General features: G+C 41.8%; 1 protein-coding gene across 7 annotated transcripts; it reads left to right on the top strand.

Moving 5' to 3' along the window:
- The first annotated feature begins 243 nt into the window (after positions 1-243).
- Positions 244-26,463, top strand: sned1 (sushi, nidogen and EGF-like domains 1). 7 transcript variants are annotated; one of them, XR_015101438.1, is made up of 32 exons: positions 244-844; positions 8,162-8,449; positions 8,597-8,737; positions 9,075-9,237; positions 9,306-9,431; positions 9,892-10,005; positions 10,550-10,663; positions 10,967-11,080; positions 11,326-11,373; positions 14,260-14,352; positions 14,842-14,976; positions 15,417-15,536; positions 15,618-15,734; positions 15,871-16,017; positions 17,271-17,444; positions 17,832-17,945; positions 18,187-18,300; positions 18,464-18,577; positions 18,677-18,793; positions 19,063-19,356; positions 19,659-19,848; positions 20,109-20,221; positions 20,942-21,220; positions 21,338-21,434; positions 21,549-21,631; positions 22,539-22,640; positions 22,912-23,028; positions 24,658-24,745; positions 25,517-25,596; positions 25,681-25,714; positions 25,814-25,903; positions 26,099-26,463. XR_015101438.1 is itself a non-coding variant. In XM_086116311.1 (31 exons), exons 1-30 carry the CDS (start codon positions 635-637, stop codon positions 25,710-25,712), a joined length of 4,038 nt encoding a protein of 1,345 aa, XP_085972437.1. In that variant the 5' UTR covers positions 244-634; the 3' UTR covers positions 25,713-25,714; positions 26,099-26,463. The 7 variants fall into 7 exon arrangements, 3 of the variants coding, with proteins under 3 accessions (XP_085972437.1, XP_085972436.1, XP_085972435.1); XR_015101437.1 differs by having other exon boundaries at positions 26,019-26,463; XM_086116311.1 differs by lacking the exon at positions 25,814-25,903.
- The last annotated feature ends 716 nt before the right edge of the window (positions 26,464-27,179 follow it).

Genomic DNA, 27,179 nt, shown 5'->3' with positions numbered 1-27,179 from the left:
AATTATTTTACTCGTGGTGACAAAGAGCGTACTAGTACATGGACCTGAAACTGGGTTTCAAGAGTATCGAATAAATGCTCAAAAGGCTTTCTTTTCGTGTGGGTGTGAGTGTGCGTGTGTACTTGTTTCATGAGTGCGCCTCCTTGTGTGCTTGTCCCTCGAGTGAGTGGCCAGGTCGGACTTCCAGCGCCTTTGATTTCCATAGCCCCGCCTTCAGGCGTGCTCCGGTTACCCGCCTCCCAGTCGCCATTGGCTGGCACCGGCTAATTATGCAAGGTGGTCTATCCCTGCTGGGGGGGGGGGCGTAGGTGTGGCTAAATAGTGAAAGAAGTCCTTTAGCAAGCTTAGAATAGAGCGCTTTTATTGAGGATATCTCACAAGCTCAGTCATCAGGGAACCCCCTTACAAAAAAAAAAAAATTGCAGGATTGTTTACCCTCCCAAAAAAAAATCTGCTCCGGCTCCTGCTCGTTCATTCCCTGAGCAGCATGCGAGGAATCCCCAGTATTCCTCAGACGGCGCGGAGCTGAAGGACCAGCGTGCGACTCTCCAAGACGACTTGTTCACCCCCTCCCGAGGTGGGTTCGAGTCGGGGCCTCCTCCATCCGCTCCCCCCCCCTAGGGTGGCTGAGGCCATGCCGCCGCTGTCTTCCTTGCTGTGCGTCCTGCCGCTGCTGCTGCTGCCGCCTGGAGGGACGGAGGCGGCCGTGACCCTGGAGGACTTCTACCCCTTCGGCCCGGAGCGGGGGGACGTACAGACGGCGGCCCAGGACGACGGAGGCTCGGGACTCCTGGACATCTCGGTGGCGTTCCCCTTCTTCGGAGACAGGCACACGGGGCTCTATGTGAGTGTGTTTATGCCTTTTGGTGCGTGTGCGTGTATGTATGTGTGAGGACTTGGCAAGGCAAAGTGACAGGACCCCGGGGGGATGAGACGGGGCAGGGTGGCTGGCGGCCAAGCGCTACACTGCAGAGTTTATGCATGTTTTGCTGTGTGTGTGCTTTTACTGCAAAAATCTGACTTTTGTTTTTTCTACAACTGAGAAACACGCCGTGACTGACCCTGACTCACCACATGGCTCTCGTTGAACGTCAGTGGCTTGTTTTGTTTTGTTTTGATTTTTTACATGGATTCGACATTCACTTTCTGAAGATCACGCTACGCCCTCTCTATTCCAACACAGGCTGTGTTTATGTTTATGTGTGAGATATCTAAACTTGTCCGAGTTCCGTGTTGGTATTTTTCTCCCTCATAATTGATATGGCAAGCCTGTGATCCACCTTTTCAGCTTCATCTTCAACTCAAAAGCTGTGCTGATCTTAAATCCAAACTGTAGCAACGCTGCCATCTACATGGATCTTTTAGTCAAAACAGTGGCTTACAAACTTGGTTTCACAGACAAGCTGGGGGAGACCTTCTTCCACACCTACCAATTGAAAAATGAATCCATCAAAAAGTTTTTCTTCTCAAAATATAACCTTTTGTTTGGAAATATATTTTAAAAAAAGAGGACAACAATTTGACCAAAAATACAAATTCCACGAATCAAATCAGAATTTTCATTTTTTTTAAAAATGATTTTTATAAGACAATATAAAAACAGTTGAGTTGAGGAGAAAAAAATTAACACCTTAGAAATGTTTGCTTAAAAATCAAGATTTTTTTTTTCTTCAAAATAGTACGCTTTCCTGAAATTAAAATATTATTTTTCTTGGAAACCAAAAACACAAACATTCATTGCAAAAACATTCCTGAAAAATAGGACTTATCGCTTAAAATTACAATATGTTTCCCCCCCCAAAAAATCTGATCTTTCTTAAAAAAAAGAATTTAAAAAAAATCTGGTTGTGTGTTCGTGCACATAACCAACCCCCATTTGTACTGTATTACGTTTCCACCGTACCATGCGACCCGCAGAGGAACCTTTCGCCGGCTTTTCACACACACACTTTGATGTGCCTTAAATCAGCACCACCTGTTGTGTGCTGATGCATCCCCTCCTCCTCCTCATCCCCTCGTCCTTCTCTTCCTCTTCGTATCTTCAAATGGCCACCAGGGGAGGCTGAGGAACCACGGCAACAATGGGCAAAAAAAATCAGTGCAGTGAGTTTCGAATGTGCATTTGAGAGTGCTGGAAAATGTCGCATTCGCAGACGGATGTAAACAAAGAACATTGTTTGGTATCTAACTTTTTCCCCTAAACCTTACGTAGGAATCTCCAACCATCATCCAATGAAAGCCGTATAAACAAAATAATAATCTCACATTGTGGGAAGCTAAGTGATAAAATCATGGGGGCAAGTGAAATATATGACCATTCTCAATATTGACATTTTTGATCTCATTTTAGGTTACAGTTTTGTATATGAATAAAACACAGTATCAATACATAAGTGGCGAGTAGCGATATTGTCGTGGTTCACTTTAAGACTATTTTGAACTATTCTTCCAATGTGTGCCTAACTGACCACAGAGAAGATATCATTATTGTGCTGTATCGTATCGCTTTTATGCGCCGTATCAATACAGAAGCAGCAAACGGGGCTATTGACACGTTTTGGCAATGTTGGATCATTTTGATGATTTCATCTACTGTCAACTCTTGATATCCTGAGATATCATCGTTTATCAGTACATTTTAGGAAGTAATTCATTTTGATATTGTCAGGGTCTGATTTCCAAGTCAGCATCTGTTTGACCATTGTGATAGTTTATGAATATTCTTTTAACTGTGGATTTGAACCACCAATGAAAAAAAATCGATTTTGCAATGTATGATACCAGTATCGCTTCCAGTGCAATATCAACCTTCTCACTGTTTGATGTTTTCACATACACACAATTTTTTTTTCTTTTGTCAAAACCACAAATGAAAACATACAGAACCTTGTCAATAAAAATATCAACAGTATAGTTATAACTGAAAAACTATTCTAGCGCAATCACGATATCACAATACTGGTAGCATTGTTGGAAAAGTACGGCAATAAAATCGTACCATGAGCTTCCCTACCAATCACAGTGATGGGGTACCAAAAGTGGGCGGGGCGAGGCACTTGGCGATGTGTGTGTTGGTAAGCAGAGAAGATAAATTTAAAAAAAAATAAAAACGAGTGAGGCAACACTGCACCAGTTGACATCTGCCCGCGAGTTGTACTACTCATGAAGCTCTCACTATTAGTGTGTAGTCAACTCGCGCGCCGTTTGGCCTCACTCTTTACATGCAGTTGTTCGACTAGTATGCCAAAGTTGTCCTACTTAATGGGGATCAGCGCACACGAGTACATGGATGTTAAGCTTGGCATCAAGAGTATCAAATAAATGCCTCAAGCGCTTTCCATATGTTGCCTTGCTTTTATTTTGGTCTGCTCCGATTGACAAACACGGAGCCTCAGTAACCAGGCAGGCTGTCGTTGTGTTGTTGCGCTTTGTGAGTGGGAGTTTTCACATGTTGCTGTGGGATCCCACCCCCCAATAAGCCTCCCTCCATCACCCCTCTTCCTCCCTCGCCTCAGATAACATGGCAGGGGTCTTCCCCATGGAACTGTCCAGCTGCTTTATCTTAGAAATGACCAATCAAGGCTTAACGCAACCCAGATGTCAATCCCGTGCGCCGCGGTTCCCAAAAACCGAACGGCCCCTCATATTTTTTTTTCGCCATACTTTTTAACGCAGGGGTTCGGGAGCCTGAAGGTCAGGGAGGACAGAGCACATGTTTGGAAGCAGATGTGAGCGGGAGATAGTTACGATCTGCCGCTTTTTATTGCAGGCGAAAGTGGGGAGAAAGAAGAAGTAGGCGTTGCCGGGAGTGAAGCACATGATGCATGCGCGTAGAAGCTTACATATCTGGTCACCATCTGCAAGCGCTCATCTGCAAAGATGTTTTTTATTTATTTATTTATTTTTTTTGTGTATGTTTTCAGTTCTGAGCAGGCCAACAGCCACTAATGGCGTAGCTTAGCATATCTTAGCATAGCCTTTGGGGGCTAAAAAAAGGTAGCGCGAAGGTATGGGGGAGGCCTTGTCTAGTATAAAGTAATAAGATAAGATAAGAAAAGAAAACCTTTATTAGTCTCGCAATGGAGAAATTCTAGATTCACAGCAGCAAAGTTATGAAAAGAAGAAGTAGAACAACAAAATATAGGAGCTGCTGGAAAGGCAGCCACTCACGCGGCGCCATTTTGAAGTCAAAATAACACAACACAACACATAGGACACAGACAGTCGTGCAATCTTCACCACTTTTCTGCATACACTTTGTTCTCTGAAGCAGTTATAGATGAAAGAGGAGAGGATCAAAGTGTCCTTTCACCAGTGGATCAGAGACGTCATGCTGAAAATGTGCACACGTCTGCTACAAGCTAAGTTTTGAAAGCAAACACGAAGCTGTAGCGTCCATTGACGAAAAAGAGATTGGCTCACATCTCCTGTCCCATGTAAATCCACTTCAATTCCAAGCCGCGACTCCCACTTCCACATCAGCGCTCCGCGCTAACGCTCCTTTCTTCTCATCGTCGGCTCCTCAAGCCTTACATCCATCCAGCCGCAGACCGTTCAACAGCACCGATCTCTCCGCTGAACAAAGTGGGGCTGTGAAAAATGCTGCCCATAACAGGCGCAAGACACAAGCGCCCCGGGACTGTCCAGCAACGACAGTCAAATGGCGCCGACATTCCTCCCAGGCAAAAACAGTGCTGGTATACCCATGCTGCCGAGAAGGCGCAACGACCAAGCACAGAGTTTCCTCCTTGATGAATGTCGTGGCCAAAAAATGCTGAAAAAAGTCCACATCAGGTCCACACGACGTAACAACAAACACAAAGTGACAAAACAAACCAAAAGACAACAAAAAAAAGCAAGGCTCATGAGAGCACTTGCCGACGGCTGCCTACTCGGGCGCCATCTTGACTTCAAATGACTCAACTTTTATATTTTATACTATATATCACTTCGCGTTTTAGCTTATCTTAATTCAGCTTAGCATAGCCGCTTGAAGCTAAAACAAGCGATGAAAAGGCATTGGGGCTATGTATCACTTCGCTTAACATAGCCAATAAGAGCTAAAACAAGCAGCAGTGCGCTAAAACAAGTTGTGGTCTTAGCTTTGGGGAACCCTCTTCCATCTTCTGGTCCACTGCCGCCCAGTAATGACTCAACTCACTTTACTTATTGGCCTATACGTATACTGTATTTATACCTTCACTGAGTTTAGCATAATCACAGACTGCTAAAATAAGTTGTGTTTTTAGCTTGGGGGGGACCCTCTTGTGTACCGATATCAACTGCATGGTACAAAATGTAAGCAACGGTATGTAAAGAAAAATCTTTAGACAAGCCTCCCTTCTCACCATGACTTCATACTCACAATGTTTTGCCACTGTTTTGCTGACATCTAAAATAGAATTCCATAGTGTATTACAGCTTCATAAAAACAATAGTATAATTTAAATATCATTTTAAACAATTTAACAGATGGATCTGCTGTTCATTGAGACATGTCAAGTCCTCTCAGCTCATCAGTTAGGGCACTAATATTAATAGATTTTTGCACGGGATAAAGAATATATGACTGTGATGACTGTTATAATCGCCGTCTACATGTTTAGTCCATTGCCTGAAAGGGCCACACCAACCCCGCATAGATGTTATTTAGCATTAGCCTAAAACTAGCAGACTGGAAGTCTTATGCAGCAAAAGAAGCAAAAAACCCTAAAAACCTCACAAGGCCTGTTAATGAGACGTGAGATATTGTGTTATGTTTGGCAGAAAGCGGGCTAGATTTGTCATGACATAAACTGACGAGTTTCCTTAATGAAAAAAAGGAGCCTCGTAATTTCCCGCAGAGTCACTGCCATATTAAAGTTGTTCCGATGCGGATTTATGAGCCGAAAAGCCTTTGGAGTAGAGGAAACGTCCATCTTTTGACAAGAAAGAAGTAGTGTTTCACCTCCTGTTGACGCCTGGGCACCTTCTTCTCCATTCGGCAGGTTTGCTTTGGCTCAGTGTAAACCACATCAAAGTTTGTTGTGTTCCATAAAAGCGCCTATGCCGGCAGAAACGCACCCAAGCTAAATCCCGGATATGTCGGCCACTCAATAACTCCCCCCACCCCCACCAATCCTCCTTTTTTTTTTTTTCTCTCAAAAAGAAATATGGACACAGAGATGTTTCTCCTGTGAATCTGACCTTGGCGCTGTTTCGACACGACAACGGCGGGCAGCACTTGAACCCGTTCACTCTCTCTGATCAGTGAAAAGCCTCAGACACCATGCACCACTTGCTCGGGTTGTTTTTTTTACTCTGCAAGCAAACAAAATGCCTTCACTTTAGCTTAATGCACATAAAGGTGTTCGGTCACATCTGACTATTCTTGCTGCTTGTGTTCAAATTCAGTTATTTAGCATGCATGTGATCGTATAGAATTATGTTAAGATATAATTTATTCTTGTATAGTTAACATCACTCCATTTTTTTTTTTTTTGCTACATACAAGTTACGCTGCTGACTATTCTTGCTGCTTTTGTTCACTGCTGGCAGTATTGCTGGTGTTAGCTGGTGTGTGATGATGGAATCTATTCATGTATGCATGTCAATAACACTGATGCTGTTTATTGTGCTGCATTATAGATAGCTCATTATTTTCGCTGCTGCGCATTAATTTCCGTATACCGGGCATACACTATTTATTCCTGTATGGCTGTCAATCTGCCGCTGGTGTTATGTTCTTAGCTGCTTATAAATACACTCATTATTGCTGTTCAGTTTGCTATATGCCAACTATTCTCGCTGCATGCATTTTGGTATATATAGTGTCGATGTATTCATGTGCAGTTCATCCAATGTCACCTTAAGGCCCTTTTAGACACAAACACATCATTAGCGCTTCTCTCTGCAGGCGTGGGAGCTTCACAACTCCCGAGCAGCCGTCCTCATCCCCACCTCTCATCCCGCTATCGGATGGGCTGACCTCTGTGCTCATGCTCCACACACACACACACACACACACACACACACAAGTCCAGGTTCTCACTGTATCCCGCTGATGCGAAAGGGGACGAAAACTGCGGTGGGGATCATTAAATGAGCTTCCGTTCTTGCAGCCAAAAAAAACTTCCTGGCCGGTCTTTACACCAAATGATGTCTTGAGGGCGCAAAGCTAAAGCTGGCCGGGTGCCTTCCACCGACTCTCCCTTAGCGCTGTTGTTTTGTCACATGCTGTTTGGCCATGTGGGCACCGAGGCAAAGTTCATCCCTGCCCGTTAACTGCCCTGAAACCTTCCTACCTACCTACCTATATGGCTATCTGCCTGCTGGCCTGGCAGGCCGGCGACCAACTACCAGCTAGCTAGCGACCAACTACCTACATATTTGTTAAGCGCTTTGTTACAGCTGCCGCTGTTGTGAAAGCGCTATATAAATCAGCATGTATTGTATTGTATATCTAGGCAATGAAACTTTATTTATGTTTTTTTTTTGTTCATGTTTAGAGGACCTTAAAAGGACAGTGTATGATTTTTTTTTCAATGTTCCTTATTTTATAAACCCACTATTAAACAAGCAAAAAATATGTTCTATCACATTCATGTATGTTTATTTATGTAATCGTAGGTACCTATCTACATACCTAGTCACTTTGCTAGGAAGCTACTTTCCTTCCTAGCTAGCTCAGTAACTAGCTTCCACCTGCCTCCACAGTTATTGAGAGACCTACCATACCTAGTGACGTAACCACCACTACTATCATACTATCTGTACAGAGGTAGCACTAGTCACTTTGCTAGGAAGCTACTTTCCTTCCTAGCTAGCTCAGTAACTAGCTTCCACCTGCCTCCACAGTTATTGAGAGACCTACCATACCTAGTGACGTAACCACCACTACTATCATACTATCTGTACAGAGGTAGCAAGCTAGCAAGATTTGTAGCTAGGTGTACCAGGTAGAATATCTTTATGATGATGACGGTTATGATTCTAAAACGGAAAACGTGTGAAATTTGCATCCATCTGAATGACTTCCCAGTTGGTAAATCTGTTGGTTTGCTCAGCTGCAGTTTGTCGTTTCTCGGAATAAATAAAACTAGCATGTGTTTGCCACTCGGAAAGCGCAAACATTTACCAGGACGACGTTAACTCACTGATAATTCACTTGTCTCCTCCGCAGGTGAACAACAACGGCCTGGTGTCCTTCCTTAGGGAGGTGTCCCAGTTCACCCCAGTAGCATTCCCCATCGCGGGGGACCGCCGGGTAGTGGCGCCTTTCTGGGCTGATGTGGACAACCGGCGGGCGGGCCACGTCTTCTACCGACAGAGCCACGAGCCGGACATCCTCCGCCGGGCGGCCACCGACATCAGGATGCATTTCTCCGACTTTCCTGACTTCAATGCCACCTGGGTGCTCGTCTCCACCTGGCACAAAGTCACTTTCTATGGTGGCAGTTCTACCACGCCGGTATGATACAATAAACCCACAATTTTCAAAATGAACGCTTAAAATTCTGCGCTATATCTCTCAGGGCCAGCAGCACTGAACCCCGATATGGTTTGGCTTAACTGTATACTCATATCGACACAAAAACGTTTTCCTGTTTTTATCCAGGTGAACACATTCCAAGCGGTACTCATTACTGATGGCGAGGTCTCATTTACCATCTTCCAGTACAGCAACATCACCTGGACCACCGGAAGACATGCCAGTAGCGGGGGGGATGAAAATGGCCTGGGAGGCATTGCAGCGCAGGTAAGCATGTTAGCTCGGGAGGAAGGTAGCAAGGTAGATAGGTGAATAGTTAATTAAAATTTAATTGATAAGTAGAAGGTTTGGTAGTTGGCAGTTATGGAGGTTGGTGTCTGTGTAGGTCAATAGGTTGACGGAAGGAAGGAAGTAGTTACTGTATCCAGGTGCTACTAGGCAGCACCCACCAGTCTGTTATTTGGTCAACATTTAAAATCCACCAAATATGCCAGATTGGTTTCATCCAGTGTTCCAGGTAACATCTTTGACTGGCTACCAGACTGTAATTAGTTTGCAGGTTGATTGCCCCCCCCTCCCCCACCCCATTGCCATCTCCCCCCAGGCAGGTTTTAACGCCGGCGATGGCAAGCGATACTTCAACATTCCTGGCTCACGCACCCAAGATGTGACCCATGTGGAAACCACCACCAATGTGGGCTTCCCGGGCCGCTGGGTTTTTCGCATCGACCACGCCAATGTGGAGGTGGGCACTTGCAACAACTCAGGTAAGAGCGCCCTCTTCTGTCGAACTGCGATGACGAATTTCACGCATTGACTTCTTCTCCCCCCACAGCGTCGGTGTGCCCGCACCTGAGACCGTGCCTTAATGGAGGCCGCTGCATCGACGACTGCATCACGGGAAATCCCTCCTTCACTTGCTCCTGTTTATCAGGATTCACCGGGCGACGATGCCAGATCAGTGAGTCGGGAGCCTCCTTTCATGCTGTCTTGAGTGCAAAATTGACACATCCAAGGCGTAACAGTAGAGCAAATACCTACCTACTGTACTTGTCTTCTACATACCAACCCGTCTTCCTAGCAACCTACTCTTCTTTTAACCCATCTACATTTGAAGTGTACCAAGCTACTTACATACCTACTTAGCTGAAACTAGCTTTTTAACTCGATCTATCAACCTATCTACCTTGCTACGTAGCAACCAACCTTTATTCCAAACCGTCTACCTACCTACCTACGCATCGACCTACCTTCGTTCCTTCCTTTCATCCAGGACATGGATTTTAGATGTTCCAAACTGTGCCCCTTTCACACTGTCTGTAAAACCCGGCATTTGTTCGCCTTTTACACCAACACTGAATTTATGGACCTTTCTAAGCCCCCTTTCACATTGTGTAAAAGCCATCCTCCTTCCTTTGCAGATGTCGACGAGTGTGCTTCGTTGCCTTGCCAGAACGGAGGAACATGTCTAGACCTTGTCAACAGTTTCAGCTGTCAGTGTCCAACTGGATACACCGGGTCTCTGTGTGAAACAGGTAACATCATTGCTTATGTACAAAATCTGAATTGCAATGATTGTAAATAAATCGTGTAAACTAATTACAATTTACGAGATAGATGAATTAGGGTGGGTTTAAAGTATGCCTCCTCTGTATGGATAGAAAATCCAGTTTTATAACAAAATAATATCTATATGACCAAAGACACCTAAAATAATACATTTTTTTTTTTAAACTGGAATGAAATAATGATAAAAAAAAAAAGGTTCTCTTCTGTATTAGCAAATCACCCTGGAACAAAATAATAGCTATCTTGTCAATTCTTATTTGACAAATAAATAAATACGCTGAAAAAGTGGACATGTCCGGGAAAATAAGATCCATAGATCAATTCACTATTCAATTCTGTGGCTTTTTTGCAAACATTCCCACAGCCAGTCGGCGTGAAGATGTATCTGACCTCTTGCGATACTTCATTTGACGGCCAGCGGCGCATACTTGCAGCACGAGGGGAGCCGCGTGGCGGATATATCAATCGGCTGAGTAAATATTGAAATATGGATGTAACATTCCTTTGCAGATGTGGACGAGTGCAGGGATGGGCTGTGCCTCAACGGCGCGCTCTGCGTGCAGACCGCCGCCAATTTCACCTGCGTGTGCCTGCCAGGTTACACTGGCGTGCTGTGCCAGACAGGTGGGACATAGTTTGTCATGCTTGACAGTGAACTCCCCTTTCTACAAACAAAAGGTTATAAGTTTCGTGCCTCTTTTCACTCTGTTGCTGTCAAGAAAGTTGAGATGATTGTTCGACGTCATTTAGAGCAAATAAGAGATTCTAAAAAGAAGAAGCAAATTGGTAAATCGCCATAGATGGGCTAATTAAAATTAGCATCATTGTTCAGTGAAAGGCAATGTAGCACGTGTTCACTGTACTTCTCAATACATTTGTATTTTTTAATCCAATAATAATTTGAGTTTGTGTCACATTATGCCGCAGAGAGGGACAAGTGCAACTCGCAGCCCTGCCTGAATGGAGGCCAGTGCATCAATCATGGCAGCAACTTCTCCTGCATTTGTCCCGCGCCATTTACAGGAGTCGTCTGCGAGTCAGGTGAAATTCAGGTCAAATTTTCCGGAAGTCTTTTGGTCATTTATGTTGTCAGACGAGGGGGTAATGACAAAATAAGTCCAAAATAAAGGATATACCATATACCGTAGAAGAGAGGATAAAGTGCAATTTTTTTCCAGAGTAAAGTTATATTTTTTCAGTTAAATAAATAAATAAACAAAAGTTATAATGAACATTAAAGCTGTGTTTTTGCAAGGCATTGATTTTTGTCATTTTGTATCCCATAGAGCTGATGGAGCTTCAGTTCAATTCAACTGTGTCCCAAAACCAAACCGGTGAGCTCTAAGACGACTTTATCCGACACCTTTTCTTGGTGTTTGGTCGTGAGGGTTTTTGTTGTTATTGTTGTTGTTGTTATTCTTGCTGGTGCATTGTTGTAATGATCAAAAACAACACATTTTAGTTGGGGTAATATCGCTCGATAAAGTTGAATGTTTTTTCAAGAAAAAAAATCATTTTAGGGGTCAGAAATGATCATACAACAAGAATAAAGGCCTATTTTTTTTAGGCATAGCATATCCATATCCAGAGCACTCGTTGTAACCTGAGGCATTGTCGCTTCCTGTAAATATTTGTTTTATGGAGCATTTTTTTTGGTTTTTTTGTGAGTTTACCAACAAAAGAGGAAGCGCTTTGTCTAGACGCCCAAATGTTTCTTTATGAGGGGATGCCACACTCTGTGGTATTCAGCTCATCGCTTCCTGCTGCGCAAATATGCGGCTACTTATTTGCTCCTCTGGAACACAGGCGGCGCGCCACACTGAGCACCAAAACACAACCAAGACGCATTTTGGGAGAATTAGAGGAAAACAGTATCTGAATTACATTTTCGTAAAGTTGTTAGAAAATATGACCAAGTGTTGTACTATGAGGGCAAAGACATTTTTTCAGTCATAAATTATATTCTTGTTATTTAAGAGTATAAATTATGTAGTTTGTTGTTGTTGGGGTTTTTTTGGAAGTAATACAGTAGTGTGTCTTGAAGAGGAGAAGGCTTAATATTTTGAGAACGAAGGGGTCTTTTGGGAAAATGGCATAATTTCAGAATAGTCGTAATTTTTATTAAGTAAGATTTTTTTTAATTAATATTCTATAGTAAATATTTGTTTCAAGAAAAAAAACATGTTTTTCGTGAAGTTGCAATATTCCGAGAATAAAGACATTGTAACGAATGAATATGTAATTTTAAAAATCACTTTAAAATGGAATAGTATAAGAATGAAGATGGGAGGGTTTCAAAATGCCAGTTCTTGCACAGTGATGTATACTCTCAACAGCGCTTTAATTTCCTGCAACGTCATGTGACAAAGTGATTGTTTTTACAACCATGTGGTTTGATTCAAAATGTTAACGAAAAACGTGTCTTTTGGTAATTGTGTTTCTTTGTTGAATTGTGGCGGCGAGAGAGCGGAAAACAGCATCATATTGTGCCCCGCCGTGACCAAGCTCTTTAATAACACTGAATCTCCAGCATGCAACTTGTCACCCTTGAGCTCAACTAAGCGTCTCCTAAATCTCCCCCGATGCTCTTCGTAATGGCCAGTGGAAAAAAAGCAACAACAAAAAAAAGTAGGACATAAGGAGCGCGTCATGGCTTCAAAGGTAACCAATGAAAGCGCACGTTGTGCTAATGAAGCGTCTGTTAATCGGCCCCAGGGTTCTTGCCACATCGGCTCCGTATCACGAGAAGAATTAACTTCAAAGGCCAGGCATTTTTGTGTTGCGTGATATGGCTGCTTCCTCTGCCTCGACGCTTCAATTAGGACGCCGAGGGTAAACAACAACATCTTTGTGGCCCCGAGGTGACTGTTAGTAACGACTGAAGAATGCAATTTCTCTAGCATGTGCATACTGAATCTCCAGTGTGGAATTGAGTGGATCCTATTGAGCTGACAGAACTTTTTGTGTTAGCCTTGGTTCCTCAGAGTCTCGCTCTGTCCCACTGTCGTATGATTGGTGCCACAGGATTCAATTTTGGGGCCCCTGCTGTTTTCATTGTATTTGCTGTCCCTTGGCTTCCATCCTAAGAAAACATTGTATTTCCTTCCACTGCTATGCGGATGACTGTCCGATCTATGTCCCACTGAGCAAAAAGGATGCTTTCTCATTAAGGCCACTTCTGTCCTGTCTGGAGGAAATCAAGATCTGGGTGGCACTGAATCTCTTGAATTTCAGTGTAAAGAAAACAGAAGTTATGATGTTTGGTCCTAGTGGCCCTTGTGCATTCCACCCTGCTGATTTGGGGCCCTTGGCACCATATCTAAAACCACAGTCTTGAATTGGGGTTTTAAATTGAATCGGCAAATCGGTGCTGTTATTAAACCCAGCTTTTTTCATCTTGGGCTGCTGGCTAAGGTTAAGCCTTTTTCAACGGCACTTAGTAACAGTAGTCCAGTTGGTCCTAAATTCTGCCGCTCTCCTCTTAACTGGTGCTCATAGGAGGGTGCACATAAATCCAACTTTGGCCTGCCTTCACTGGCTCCATGTACAGTATAGAGGTCTATTTATGATTCTTTTGTTTGGCCTCGACCCTCTTGACCACTCTCAGCCGCTCAACCCAGGCAAGGGAGGTTGTGAACAATACTTGTGTAAAATCCTTGCATTAGTTTGGGGATGTTGTCATGAAAATGTGGAATAATGAAACATGGACAGTTTCTGAATGTGATAGTTCCCAATGTCCTGAATGACCTCAGCAGGTTAAAGTGGGAATGACTTAATCAGATGAATGAGAGTTTAAGTTGGAATGGTTGGAAGGAGCAAGTCGCTATGGAAATGGATAGTGTCTTTCAGTGGGATTATCTTCCTGGGAAAATGTGGCATTTTTCTTCATGCCTTGAAATTTATGGATCAGGATTTTGAAATGGTTTGAATCAGTTGAGAAATGCAGAAGCAGTAGAATGTCAAGTGGGCAAAATAATAAAAGCTTTCTTTTTGGATGCAGTATAACACGTGTGTGAATGCACTTCAGCATTCACACAATATCAAGTCACATGACAGCTAATCAATAAAAAGATGAAAGGCGTTCGGTATCCGCTACAGATGGTTGCCATTCATTCATTCCAGCCCGCAGCCTGCCTTTTGTTTACATTTGGATCAGCACCCAAATCCACTCGCTAACTGTTTCTGTCCGTGTGTGTGCGTGTGCTCGTGCGTGCGTGCAGAGGAATGTCTGTGCCAAAATGGCGGCGTCTGTGTGGACAGCAACGGGACGTGCAAATGTCCCGCCTCCTACACGGGACTCTACTGCCAGTTCGGTAAGTCTGAACTGAACCCTGTTTATTGCTTATAAGTTGCCTGTTAAACTGACCTATCAGAAAAAAGACTTTCTCATAGAAATTTCCATTGATGTTGTATAGTGCACGATTCTTTCACACACAAAGCAGTAACAAAAACAGAAACACTCATAGTCAGAGGCATATACTGTATTCTCCGAACTAAATGTTCACCCAAGTCTAAATTAGGTTGTGTAACAAAAGACAGACAGCTAATTGCGAACATACAAAGTAAAATGTGAAACGCCAAAGACTGTCAAACAGAAATCAGCATTGATGTTGGTGATGATAAAGCTTCAAACAACTGCAATTTACACAGACGGCAGCAACACACGCTGCACTGCTTCTTCTCGTTGTTCTTAATTGGGCTGCATCTACATCTAGCGGAGCTCAGTGCTGCCTGGCATGTTGTGTGGCAGGAAATGGTACTACAATGAAGGCATACAACTCCTTTTTGTGTGTTATGTTCAGAAGTGACGCAGATGCCGTGCAGCAACAATCATCCGTGTCCAGACGGTGGACCATGTTTGGAGTACGGGGGTGCGTACTTGTGCACGTGTCAGACCAGCCCCGCAGAACGAGACCAGCAGGACTTTTACCCTTATGGTAAGAGCGCTCAGCCATGGCCACTAAGACATTTACAAACGTCCCACGAGTACTTGTACAACCACGCTGGCATGTAATTTTGGGACAATATCGTAAAGTTGTATTTTTTTTTTTTAATTGCTATTTTTAAATATTACTAGAATGATTTTCTTTTTTTTTTAATCTAAATCTTTTTTTGAGAAAGAAAACAATAATATGGCAAAAGTCTTTTATGTTTTTAAGGAAAGATTTCATGATAAAAGTAAAAAATCAGCAAAGTCCACGTTTTTAAGAATTTAGTCATATTTTGGAAGACCAAAAAATGAAATATCAATAAGAAAGTTCTTTTTTTTCTTCATCTTTCCACTGTGGTTGCTTGAATAGCCCTTTGGCAGGTTTGCGGTTTTCAAAACCAGACCAGATGGAAGGAACACAGTCAAGTCTCGCTTTGTGTTTTTCAGTGCAGCCCCGATCCGTCTGTGACTCGACCCCGTGCCTCAACGGCGGCTACTGCTACGAGCGTGACGGAGGGTACACGTGCCAGTGTGCCCACGGACACTGGGGCAAGCACTGCGAGAAAGGTACCCACACCGATTTAGGACGTTTACACGGGGGCCAAACTCAGTACCAAAAGACCAAATGTTCCCTACGGGTGGTTGCAGTGCGAGTCAACACATGCGCCTCTGGTCCGTGTCGCAACGGGGGCTCGTGCAGGGAGGAGGCGGGCAGCTACAGATGCGTGTGTCCTTACAGGTTCACTGGGAAGCACTGTGAAGTGGGTGAGTGAGCATTTAAGGTTTCATCTGATTGGTCCAAGTCAGATAAAGAGCATACAGATCTATAGGCCTTTGCGATATGCATATATTTTTGTCAATAGTTATTTTTGATGAAATTTTGCAAAAATGTGTCCATTAGGGAAGCCTGATCCATGCGCGTCCAGTCCTTGTGTGAATGGAGGGACATGCTTCCACTACATCGGGAAGTACAAGTGTGAGTGCACCGACTTCTTCACTGGAAGACATTGTGAGGTCAACACTGCCACCGCCATGCACCGTCACGCAGGTCAGCCATCCCACCCAAAATATTCTTCTCAATCAAATGCGAGTTATTGATTTAAAAAAATGAAACATTCTTTGTATAGAAATCACGTTTTTTTTAAACTCAAAATACAAAATATTTCTTTAAAAAAAAATCAACTTTATTTTTCCTTGTAATATTCGTTCATATTTCTTATATAATAATTATTCTTTTAGGGTTAGGATTATTCACTGAAAAAGGAAACATTATTTTCAGAAAAGCACAATTGTTCACAGAAAAAAAATTTATTAGGAATATATTTGATAGTTTTTTTAACTAACTTTGCAAAATAAATTCATAAAAAAGACATTATTGGAATATTCTTACTATTTTGTTAAAAAAAACACCCATCATTAAAAATATATATATATTTATACTGTATAACATTCTTTTTAGAAGAAACAAATTTGGCACTTAAAAATACGTCATTATTTTCATAGAACTCAAATTATTCTCTAAAAATGTATAATATCCAAAGCTTTTTTTAAGTCATTTTTTTCCATGCTCAATTTTGACTTAAATCTTGGAATGTTACACTTGGCTCCAAAATAGGACAATATTCTGGTACTCCTCCACTTTTAATCTGACGCACCCTTGGGAATGGCGCTCCGATGATCCCGACTGCGTCCGTGTTACGCTAATCTTAGCGTGGTTGCTGCCCTGTAGCAGCACGAGCCCATATATAAGCGAGTAAAAGCTATTTCAAGTCAAAGACCAGGACACATGAGCATTGACGCCAAGCTCAGTTTAGCCTCAATGTGCCCCTGTTGCCATTGCCATGTCCTGGTTACCCACCTCACTTTACATATTTTTCAGTGTAACGCAGAGCGGTGATTTAATCTTTAAATTAATGCGTTAAAAAGACTAGCTCCTAATTTGTCATTCAAATAGCCCAGTGGACATTGCTTCTATGTAACATTTTATTTCCACTTGTCCATGGGGCTGGTGAGATTGAGCCCCATGAATTCTGCCTTGCGACAAATGACAAGCCAAAGATGAACCAGGAAGTAGTCCTGAAACAGAATTTTTTTTCCTTTCACATATTTTGATAGTTGGAATTATTTTTGCTGTATTTGTTTCTTAAAAATATATATTGCTATTCCCACAGTTCCCCCCCCCCCAAAAAAAACTTTTTCCAGATTTTATATATGGCTTTTGTGGATTTTGACTTTTTTCTGAAAACATTTGTTTTTCTTGCTAACATGCTAACAAACAGCACATGATTGTTGATATTTCAGAGGTGGGTTGCGGGCCACCGCTGCAGGTAGATCACGCCGATGTTCAGTTTTCGTCCACCTTGCCGGGATCGGTGGCCATTTACCTGTGCCGGGCGGGATATGTTGCGGTGCCCAGAGCCACGCAGAGTGTCTGCGGCGTCCAGGGCGACTGGAGCCAGCCCCCCGTCTGTGAGGGTATGTCACAACACCACACAAATACGCTCCAATATGCCATCGGAGCATTTATTCTATATCCTGATGCAGCTTTATCCATGTACTAGTCCACTTGCATTTTGGGAGTGGGTGATTCTATCCTACGTTATTCGCATAAAAACGACATTCAACTTTAACATTACTATATTGAAGTATGGTTGAGGAGTTTCATTTCAACACAGGTATTGATTTGCCGCTATATAGTGTCATCAATGGGCAATCATTAACCTTTTTAGTAGGGCATTGTTACTTGCTGATTTTCGCTCCTCGCAGGGTGGTACCTACGGGGATTTAGCAGGATATCAAAAGTATGAAAGAAACGCTCAATTTGACGTGAAGTGATTCTAGTTGTTTATATCCATCCTCCAGAACTCAATGAGTGCTCGTCTGAGCCATGCGTCAATGGCGGGACATGTCACAACCACGGAGAGTCTTATGTGTGCGACTGTGAGCAAGGCTATAGCGGGGAACAGTGTCAGACAGGTCAGTGCTTCCATTTTTCATTTTAATAAATGTAAAAAAAAAATAAAAAATAAAAAAAAGCATTTTCCGAATTGCTATTATGTTCAGTGTAGAATAATTTAAATAAATGTTGGAGTGTAGCTGTAAAATAAACGTGGAGAGGAAATGCTTTACAGCTCCATGGTTCATATTAACAAGCGTGTTGTGCTGACCCTGCTTCACCAATCGTTAATGTCCACTTTATTCTATTATTCTATGGAAGACATTGACGAGTGCCTGTCGGAGCCTTGCAAGAACGGAGGAACCTGTGAGAACCAGCCAGGGTCCTACTTGTGTCACTGCCCAGCGGGCCTCAAAGGGCGCCACTGTCAAACAGGTACACCTAAAACCACACTCTTACCTGCTATTCAATCAATATGTTAATAACCACACAAAGTACTCATGTTGACGGTATTGTTTGCGTGTGTGTGTGTGTGTGTGTGTGTGTGTGTGTGTGTGTGTGTCTGTGCGTGTGTGTGTCTGCGTGTGTGCATGCATAGAGCAGGACAGCTGCGAGTCTAACCCATGTCTGAACGGCGGCGTGTGTCGTGCCTACAAGAGGACATATATGTGCACGTGCAAGGATGGCTTCTTCGGCGACCAGTGCCAGATGTGTGAGTGCCCTTCCTTCCTCTTTCTCCTCTTCCTCAGGTTCAGTCAGTTCACACTTTGGAGCAGCGTAGTGGCAAGTGATAGACTTTGTCGCCCCCCAGTGGAGGATCCCTGTGTGCTGCATCCCTGCGGCAGCAGGGGCGAGTGCAGAAGCGACAGGAGAGGAAACTACAACTGCGTGTGCAAAGCCGGACATACCGGGAAAGATTGTGAGAAAGGTCTGAAATCTATATTTGATTTGATTTATGTACTATTTTAAAGTTTTCATATTGTTGTTTTAGCTAGCTAACTCACTCTCATCCCATCCTACCTAGCTCTTTAGCTTCCCACAAATCTACCCACCAACATATCACACTACCAAATTAGCAACCCTCAGCGAGCTATCTAGTTAGCAAGATGGTTAGCAACCTCGGTAGCTACCGACCTGCCTACCTAATAAACTATCTGAGCAGAAAAACTATGTCTATGTAAAACTATGTATTCCCAGATCTGCTGCCCCCCTCGGGCCTGCACGTGCAGCGTGTGGAGGAGAGCGAGATGGAGCTGCGCTGGGACCAGCCGGAGGCATCCTCTGCAGCGTGGCTGACCGGCTTTGTGGTGACGTACGCGCCACATGGCCGCGGAGGCGCTCGCAAGGTCGACTTTCTGGACCGGCAGAGCCGGTGGCACGTCCTGAGAAGTCTAGTGCCTGGCCTGCTCTACAACATCTCTACCTACTCCATCAAGCGCAATGCCAACAACGACCACGTCAGCAGGCCAGCCACCGCTCTCATACGTACCAGTCAGTGACAGACACACGACTGTCCCCCTCCCCCTCTTAAATGCACTACACACAAATGCTCTCACATTTGTACCACTTTTTTTTTTTTTTGCTGAAACGCACTACCATATCGCTTTCACACATAATACTGTAACGCAACATAATACTGAAAGGTTGTCATATAATATGCTGATGTTCTCATACATTCAGCTAAAGTACTCTCATGTGATTTAGCTTAGTTGAGTGATTGTGTGGGAGGTTTTCAACATGTAATCTTGAATGATGTGTTCATGCTAACTGTTCTGTTTCTGTTCAAAACGAAGGGCCTCGGCGGGTGGAGCATCTGCAGGTCTCGAACGTGTCATCGTCTGAGGTGTGGCTGAGCTGGAGCCTCAACATCAAAACGACTCGCCACGCGCCCGTCAACAGGATTAGAGTCACACTCACGCCCGAGGACGGCGGTCAAGCGCACACGGCCCTGCTCAACGCCACCACCAGCGAACACGCCTTCAGGTGAGAGCCTGAGCCCACAGCCAACCAGTCACCGATCACTGCCAACCGTCCACCGATCTACCTAGCAACCTGCCTACATTGCTCCCTATTTGCCTACAATCCTAGCTAGCTTGCTCCTTAGCTAACTACCCACCGACATACCTACTTTTCAACTACTAAGCTAAGTAGCTACCTATTCCCTATTAAAATGACTTTAAAATAAACAGTGTGGGTATAGAACTCTCTATGTTGTAATGGAACATCTATTGTAATGTTTTCAGTTCTCTACTTCCTGCCCACAAGTACACAGTGGACGTGTTGACTCAAAGTGGACTCAGGCCGGACGAGTTTCCCTCCACAAGCCACTCGGCAGGACCCTTGGACTTTTGGACCAGTAGGCTACTTCTTTTTTCTTTACTTTTGTAAGTCAGCTAGCTTAATGTTGACATGTGAAAGACCTTAGACTTGTGGAAATTAGCGCAGATTTTATGATAATTATAAACCTGATAAACTTGAATAAAAAGTTGGGGGATGTTAAGAGAAGAAATTTCTCAAGAATGAAAAGCAGCATTTTGACTTTGAGTGGGGTTATTTTTCTCAAGATTTTTTTGAAGTTAGATTTCCCCTTCTTCCCCCACCCTCTCCACAGGTTGTCTGTCATCTTATGAGTTTCTTTTTTCAACAATAGCGTTGTTCTAGAATAAACTACAGGTATTATTTTTCATGAATAATCATCACATTCTAGTAAAAGGTTTTCAAGCATTTTTTTGTGAAAAATACACATTTATTGGTTTAAAAATAAAAAGATTTTTTTCAAGAATACAGCCATATTTTTCAAGAATAAAAAGTCATTTTTGTAGAGTTGTATGCAAAGTCAAAAAGGAACACGTCTTTTCAAAAGTAGCAATCTTACAAATTGTATTTCTTCAAGAAAGAATCAATAGTAGTTTTTAATCCAAAAAGGTTTGCTTTTTTTCGAGATTTTTATTTTTCCTCGTGGTTTTAAATTATTTACTTATTTCAATAAATATTTATTTATTTAATACGCATTTTATTTGAGAAAAAGTTGCATCCCTCAGAAATAAAAAGTTACGCTTTGCCCTGTTGCCTTCAGAGCCCCTCCCTCCACAGAACCTGTCGCTGGCCCACGTCACCGCCAACTCGGCCGCCATCACCTGGACCCCCGACCCGGGGCTCGTATCCGACGGCTTTGTGGTGAACGTGACGCGAGGGCTGACCACCAGGAGCCGCTTTCTACCCGGCGGCCTGCTTGGCTCGTACACGCTCCGAGAGCTGACGCCAGCTCAGCTCTACCGACTCGCCCTGACTTCTGTCAAGAAGGCGGGACAGGAGCAGGTCCACAGCCAGCCTCAGTACCTGGACTTCATCACCTGTGTGTACCACAAGTTGACTTTAGAGATCATTTCCCTTCTCTTCACTCTGGAATCAAGCTTTATGTAATCTATTAACAACAAAAAGACACTTCCCGTTTGTGCTTCTTTGGGCTCAGTGCCAATGGAGGCCAGGCCCAGAAGAAGAGAACGCCCGACCAAGGTGGGACGAAGGCCGTCTCAACCTCAGGATGTGGGAGGTGGAGCAGAACCGAGGTAGGAAATTAATCAATCAACAAATGATTGAACAAATATTGAGCGATTGAATGTGTGGGGCGGGGGGAATAATAATAATAATAATAAAAAGAAATAATGAATTGGACTCTGCAGGTACACTGAAATGATTGACAGGAGGGGAAAGATCACAGCCAAGTTTACACACTTGCCAAGAAAAGCCATTCGACATCGGACCAGTAAGCATAATAGCAACTCTCGCTCTCTTTCTCTCTCTCTCTCTCTCTATACATTTTTTGGGATATGGACCATTGTTTGGACAATTTATTTATTTTTTGCTTTGAATTATGAGGAAAAATATTAATTGTGAGATTTGTATGGTAATTGTGAAGCAATAAGGTAGTTTGCAATTCCCCCCCCCCCCCAAAAAAAAAAAAAAGTCTCTTCAAGCTGTTGACTATCTCACCCAGTTGAAGTTACTGTCACACTAAACTAAAACAAAGACAGTTCCACATATTTAAAACACCCTTTGCATTTTTTTCTTCTTTACCTATGTAGTATTTTGATATTGATATAGTGTTGGCCTTTTACGGTCGTCGCATCTCAGTCTTTTCCCCCCCACACTTTAGGGTTTCTACATCTGCGTGTTTGTGTGACACTTGTTTACGTTGAGGAGGCCCCCCAAAAATCTCTTGCTTAAGTCGTTCCATGTGTGTCTCTAGATTAGGCAAAAGGATCTCTTGTGTTGTTTTTGTTGTTTTTTGACATGTTAAGATGTGTTGTTATGCTTTGGTAATTGAATCATGCTGCCGATGACATCATCGGCTCCTAAAAGGTCACAAGCGTGATTTCACAGTGTTGCAGGACTCCTCAACTGATGTTACTGTAAAACACTCAAATTTGATTTATTTATTTATTGCAAGGAGATTTTGTAATCTTACGAGTAGTTACATTTTTCTAGAAAGAAAAATATTTTTCTCTGTTGTATTTTTCAGACTTTTGCAAAACAAAGCAGTGTGCTTTAAAAACAAAATGCGCCATTGTCTTTGTTTTATATTTAGATTGACAGTCAACTCCAAGTCGAGTTGGCATGAAACAAGCACCAAACTTTGTTGTGCAGTGAGTTGAATTGTTTTTGCATGGCAGAACCCCAGCCGCCGGTTCGATTGGAGAGGATGGAGGAGACCACAAATAAAATCAGCCTGGCACTCGAGATTCAGGAGCAGACCACATCCAGGGCAAAACTTGGTAGGTGTGGCGCAGGCGAATTTTCTGAAGAGTGCAGACAAAGAGCGCACGAGTTCATGGATGGATAAGGAGAAGGTTCTGTTATTTTCTGGGGCTGCTTTGCTCCATCCAGCACTTGGGCAGGATACAAAATCTTCCATGACAAATTGGTGTTCAATCAAGTTGTATTTGCTTCAGGACTTGTAGATCTTAAAGATTAAGATGTTGCTTTTTTTTTTTTTTTTTTTTTTTGGTGTTATGAATATTAAATGTGCTTGTTCTATTTTTTCAGAGTCGGCCCAAGACTGTCTCAGTGTGCCATGCCTAAATGGCGGCACGTGCAGAAACGGTGGCGACTCGCATGTCTGCGACTGCACCACTGGGTTCAAAGGCACAAAGTGTGAATTGTGTATGTCAGCTTCGACACACACACACACAGACACACACACACACAAACATTTCATTTTAACATATGAAGCCACATTTATTGATAGGGATAGGTTCCAATTCCACATACCCTAGGTCAAAAACATTCTAAACTGTATCGAATAAACCTTACATGTTTTACCCCTCCTTTATTCAACATGTAGTTGTAAGAGTATCATTTTGGGTACAAGAGGTCCAGATTCAACTCTCAGACAAGCACCTCTTTAAAACAGTGACGCTCATCATTTGGTTCGTTTTCCACATCAATTGGCTTTTTGGCAGCTTTTTGAAACGCTATGGGCCACCGTATGTTAAGTAATGGAGCATGCTCTTTTGCTGTTGGATTCTCGGGATGGCTTTTGTCCCTAATTTGAACCCAGGACCTGTGGGAATCATTGTAGCAATCGTAGCCAAAGACCACAAAGCCACATTTTAATTCATGTCATCCTTTACTTGTCACAGGGCAAATAAAACATCTTGGCCTGTGATACATGGTAGCCAATGAGACAAGTCAAGATTTTCTTTTTCTTCCTTCACACTCTGGTTTGTTGGATTATGGGTTTGAGTCTATCTTGTGGTCAGTGAGGTCTGTGGTTCAAATCTTAGTGGAGCTTTCTCCATTTTTCTTCAACCATATTGTCCCGAGAGGATAATTTTTTTTCCTCGCAAGACCGAGACTCCACAAGATTAACATCAGCAAAAACAGACAACGCTTTAGAAAATACAGCAAACATTACAACGCAATGCTGTGCGGCACCTGTTGTCGAGTCAACTGACTGTGGGAATGAGGGTTGGCAAAAAGATCCATCCTGCACTTCGCTGTCGTCAACCTGCATGATATGAGTCTTGCTTCAGATGACGGAAGATTATCAGACAATAATTTAGTCTTTTTTTTTAACCTAGAAAAACATTTTTAATATCACAAGAATTCTGCAAGACTTTTTTAAAATAAAAAAGTAGTAATCATCCAAGACTTATTAACAAAACCTTTTTATTTTATAAACAAATTATCTGACAATAAAAATTAAATATCAACTTTCCAAGAGTTCTTTCAATTTTTTTTAAAATAAAAAAAAGTAGCAATCTTTTTTTTTGGACAATCTTAGAACTAAATTGTAATCTTGCAAGATTTAGGTCAGATTTTTAAAAATGTGAATAGTAATCGACAAGATTTTTTTTTGTCAAATTATATTTCCCCCAATACAAAACAAAAATGAATTCCTTTTTCGCAACATATTTAAAAATAAAAAAAGTAGTAATGTTATGAGGTTATTGTCGTTTTTTTTGGTTTTGTTTTGTTTTTTTAACAGGAAGACCTGTTCAGCACGAGACTTTAGCCCATCTGACTTTAAGGCTCCAGACGGGGCGTACCTACATTTTTTTATTCGAGCAACACCTTGTCTGTGTCTTAACAGGAGACAGCAGACGGCGGGGCTTTGAAATTGTGATGCTAATTTACTCTTAAGCATGTAAGCATTTGCTCATTTGGCGCTTGGGTCTTGGCAGTACAGCAGTTGTTAAGTTAACCTATCGGCTTGTCTAACACTCAGAACCATGAGGGGAAAAAAATGTATTGCAAAATAACCAGCTTGCGATGTTTCCTTTTGTCCAGCCTGCCAGCGAGTGCCTCACCCGTGCACTCGCCTCTACTCGGAAACGACGAGTGTGCCCGTGTGGGAGGGCGACGTCTGCCACTATGTGTAAGCCACCACCATTAAGTTGCATTTTCTCCAGAAACAAAGAGAGTATTTTCACACAAGAGGACGTACTACCAGAATCAACAGGATCATTTTTTGTTTGTTTGTTTTTGGGGAAAAAAAATTGAAGAATTTTCAAAGTACATCGGTTAAAATGAAGTCGTATATTTGAATGCCGAACTGTGATTATGCGGGATCTATTTTTTGGGGGTGGGTTGAAAAAATGTCACTTTTAGAAAAAAAGGCAAAATTATTTTAGATGTAAATCAATTATATAATATTAAAAATAATCATAGAATATTACATTTAACCCAGAAAAAACTATTCTTATGTGGAGAAAGTTGTTTTTTGAGAGGGGGGGTTTAAAAAATCTTTTGGAAAAGGCTTTTTCAAGAAAAGAAATTGCAATGTTATGAGAAGAAAGTTGTGTTTTTCATTCGATAAAAGTTGCTTTATTGTTGCAAAAAAAAAAATTCAATGAAAAAGGCCATTTTTGAATGGGGGGTTTACAAAAATAGTAATCTTACATTTGTTAAGAGAAAAAAATGAAAACAAGAATAAGCATTCTTGTGAAAAAATATTAAACATTACACGAATGAAATACAAATTTTCCTCTTTAAATTTTCAACTTTAATCTTGTTGCAGTACAACTTTTTTTTCTCAAAAAATGGCTCCTCATATGTTCATGACTTTTTACTCATCATGTTGTAGTTTCTTTCTAGTCTGTTCATTTTTTATCTCATTGTGCTCTTTTTTTTTTTTTGGTTCTTGCAGGTACAAAAGAACGTATAAAGTGCAGCAGGATGTTTGCTACCAAGAAGTTTGTGAATCAACCCCTCTGAAGAAAAGTCAGAGTGAGTTCAAATCTGATATCACAATTATCATAAAATACAATGAAACCAAGTACTTAACTTCTATCTTTTTCTCATCTCTGACAGTAACTGTCAGAAGAACAAGCAGACAACAGTAAAGGTTTGTCTTTTTTTACTTCAATTATATCATAATATGGATCACATAAACCAGTTGTAAAATCCCTGCATGGAAATGGCTAAAAAGTTTTAAAAACTTCAGAACTGGACAACATTGTTGTGGGGAAATAAATGGTCAAACAAGACTCAAAACATCCACAAATTGCTCAAGACTTCATTCAGCACACTTTACGTGAGTTCAATTCATTGTTCGTTTTTTTTCTCTGTAAAAAAAAAAGAATATTACTGCAGCTTACCGAGTTTTTCTTTCTTTCTTTCTTTTTTTTACATCATTTGCGATCATTAAGGCAGGAACTAAACTCGTAAGTCAGGTCACATTTGTGCTTCGTCGCATTTTTTAATGTGTGATGTTTTCTTTCAATTCTAGAACATTTGGAGGCCGGCGCAAAGACCGTCACATTGGAAATGTCCATTTTTAAAAATGTACTTGAACTAGCTGGTTGCAAGATAAGATAAGGCTGCGCTGGTGTTGTTGATTCCGCACAATCCTGTCAGGACACACTGTAACATTTCAGACTCCAGAACGTCCGACAATCTCATCGCTAGTCGCAGGAATTCATCTCTCCCTCTCTCAGATGATGCCGCAGTGTTTTCTTTGTAAAATATCGTGATTTATTATTATTATTATTGTTGTTATTATTATTAGCAGGCATTGCTGCTCGTTATTCTGTAAATAGTGTTCATAGGCCAATTTTGTAGGTGAATATTTTAATAATAAAAATGTGAAAATGTCCTGTGGTTTTGTGTCTTTTTCTTCTTATAGTAATACCTTTGTTTATAGTAAAAGGACCTTTACAAACACAAGTAGAGCGTAGATTTTTTTTTTTTAAATGACCAATAATCATGTTCGTATATCGTTTAAAATGTCAACAAAGTTGGATTGAAATTGGATTTTTTACACGCCCCTGTTATTACTTATTATTCCGAAAGCATAACGCCATGTTTTTTCAATGTAGTTTTATAGTTATGTGAAAGTTTGCATTGACTGTTTTTGGGGGGGAAAAGCTGTCTGGTTTTGTAATGACTTTTTCAATCATTTTTTCCTTTCAAACTAGTCTCGTAATTACTTAATTTATATTAAAGTTGGTCCTTTTTCTTTGACTTTATTTTTAATAAAAAGTAGTAGTCATACAAAAATACCAGAATAAAAAGTGATTTTCTAGAAAACAGTTTTTTCTGAGAACAACGTAGCATTTTCAAGGAAAAATAAGTCGTATTTTCCTTTTTGTGTGTGTGTGTGTGTTTTTAAAAGAAAACGAGTAATTTTACAAGAGAAGTACAATGGTTCACAAGAATGTCTCGTTTTGACCACAGCACGTAAAGGCGGCCTTTCGATTGAATGGTACTGTCGTCAAAGTCGGAATTTCTGATAACAAATGCATTTTCGACCGTATATAGAATTATTATGTCTCGTTAGACGATTATGCTGTAGTAATGATAGTTAATGC

This window comes from Hippocampus guttulatus, chromosome 7, assembly GCF_054856545.1.
Source record: "Hippocampus guttulatus isolate MCC_2025c chromosome 7, RoL_Hgut_1.0, whole genome shotgun sequence".
Taxonomy (NCBI): Eukaryota; Metazoa; Chordata; class Actinopteri; order Syngnathiformes; family Syngnathidae; genus Hippocampus; species Hippocampus guttulatus.
Note: the sequence above shows the minus strand (reverse complement) of the source record. Positions and strands in the feature narration are given on the sequence as shown.

Excerpts from the sequence above, each read along its gene's own strand:
- sned1 (XM_086116311.1), top strand. The coding sequence starts at position 635 with ATGCCGCCGCTGTCTTCCTTGCTGTGCGTCCTGCCGCTGCTGCTGCTG. Across the intron at positions 14,353-14,841 it reads GGGACTCTACTGCCAGTTCG|AAGTGACGCAGATGCCGTGC; the intron begins GTAAGTCTGAAC and ends TGTTATGTTCAG. Across the intron at positions 17,445-17,831 it reads CCAGCCCCCCGTCTGTGAGG|AACTCAATGAGTGCTCGTCT; the intron begins GTATGTCACAAC and ends TCCATCCTCCAG.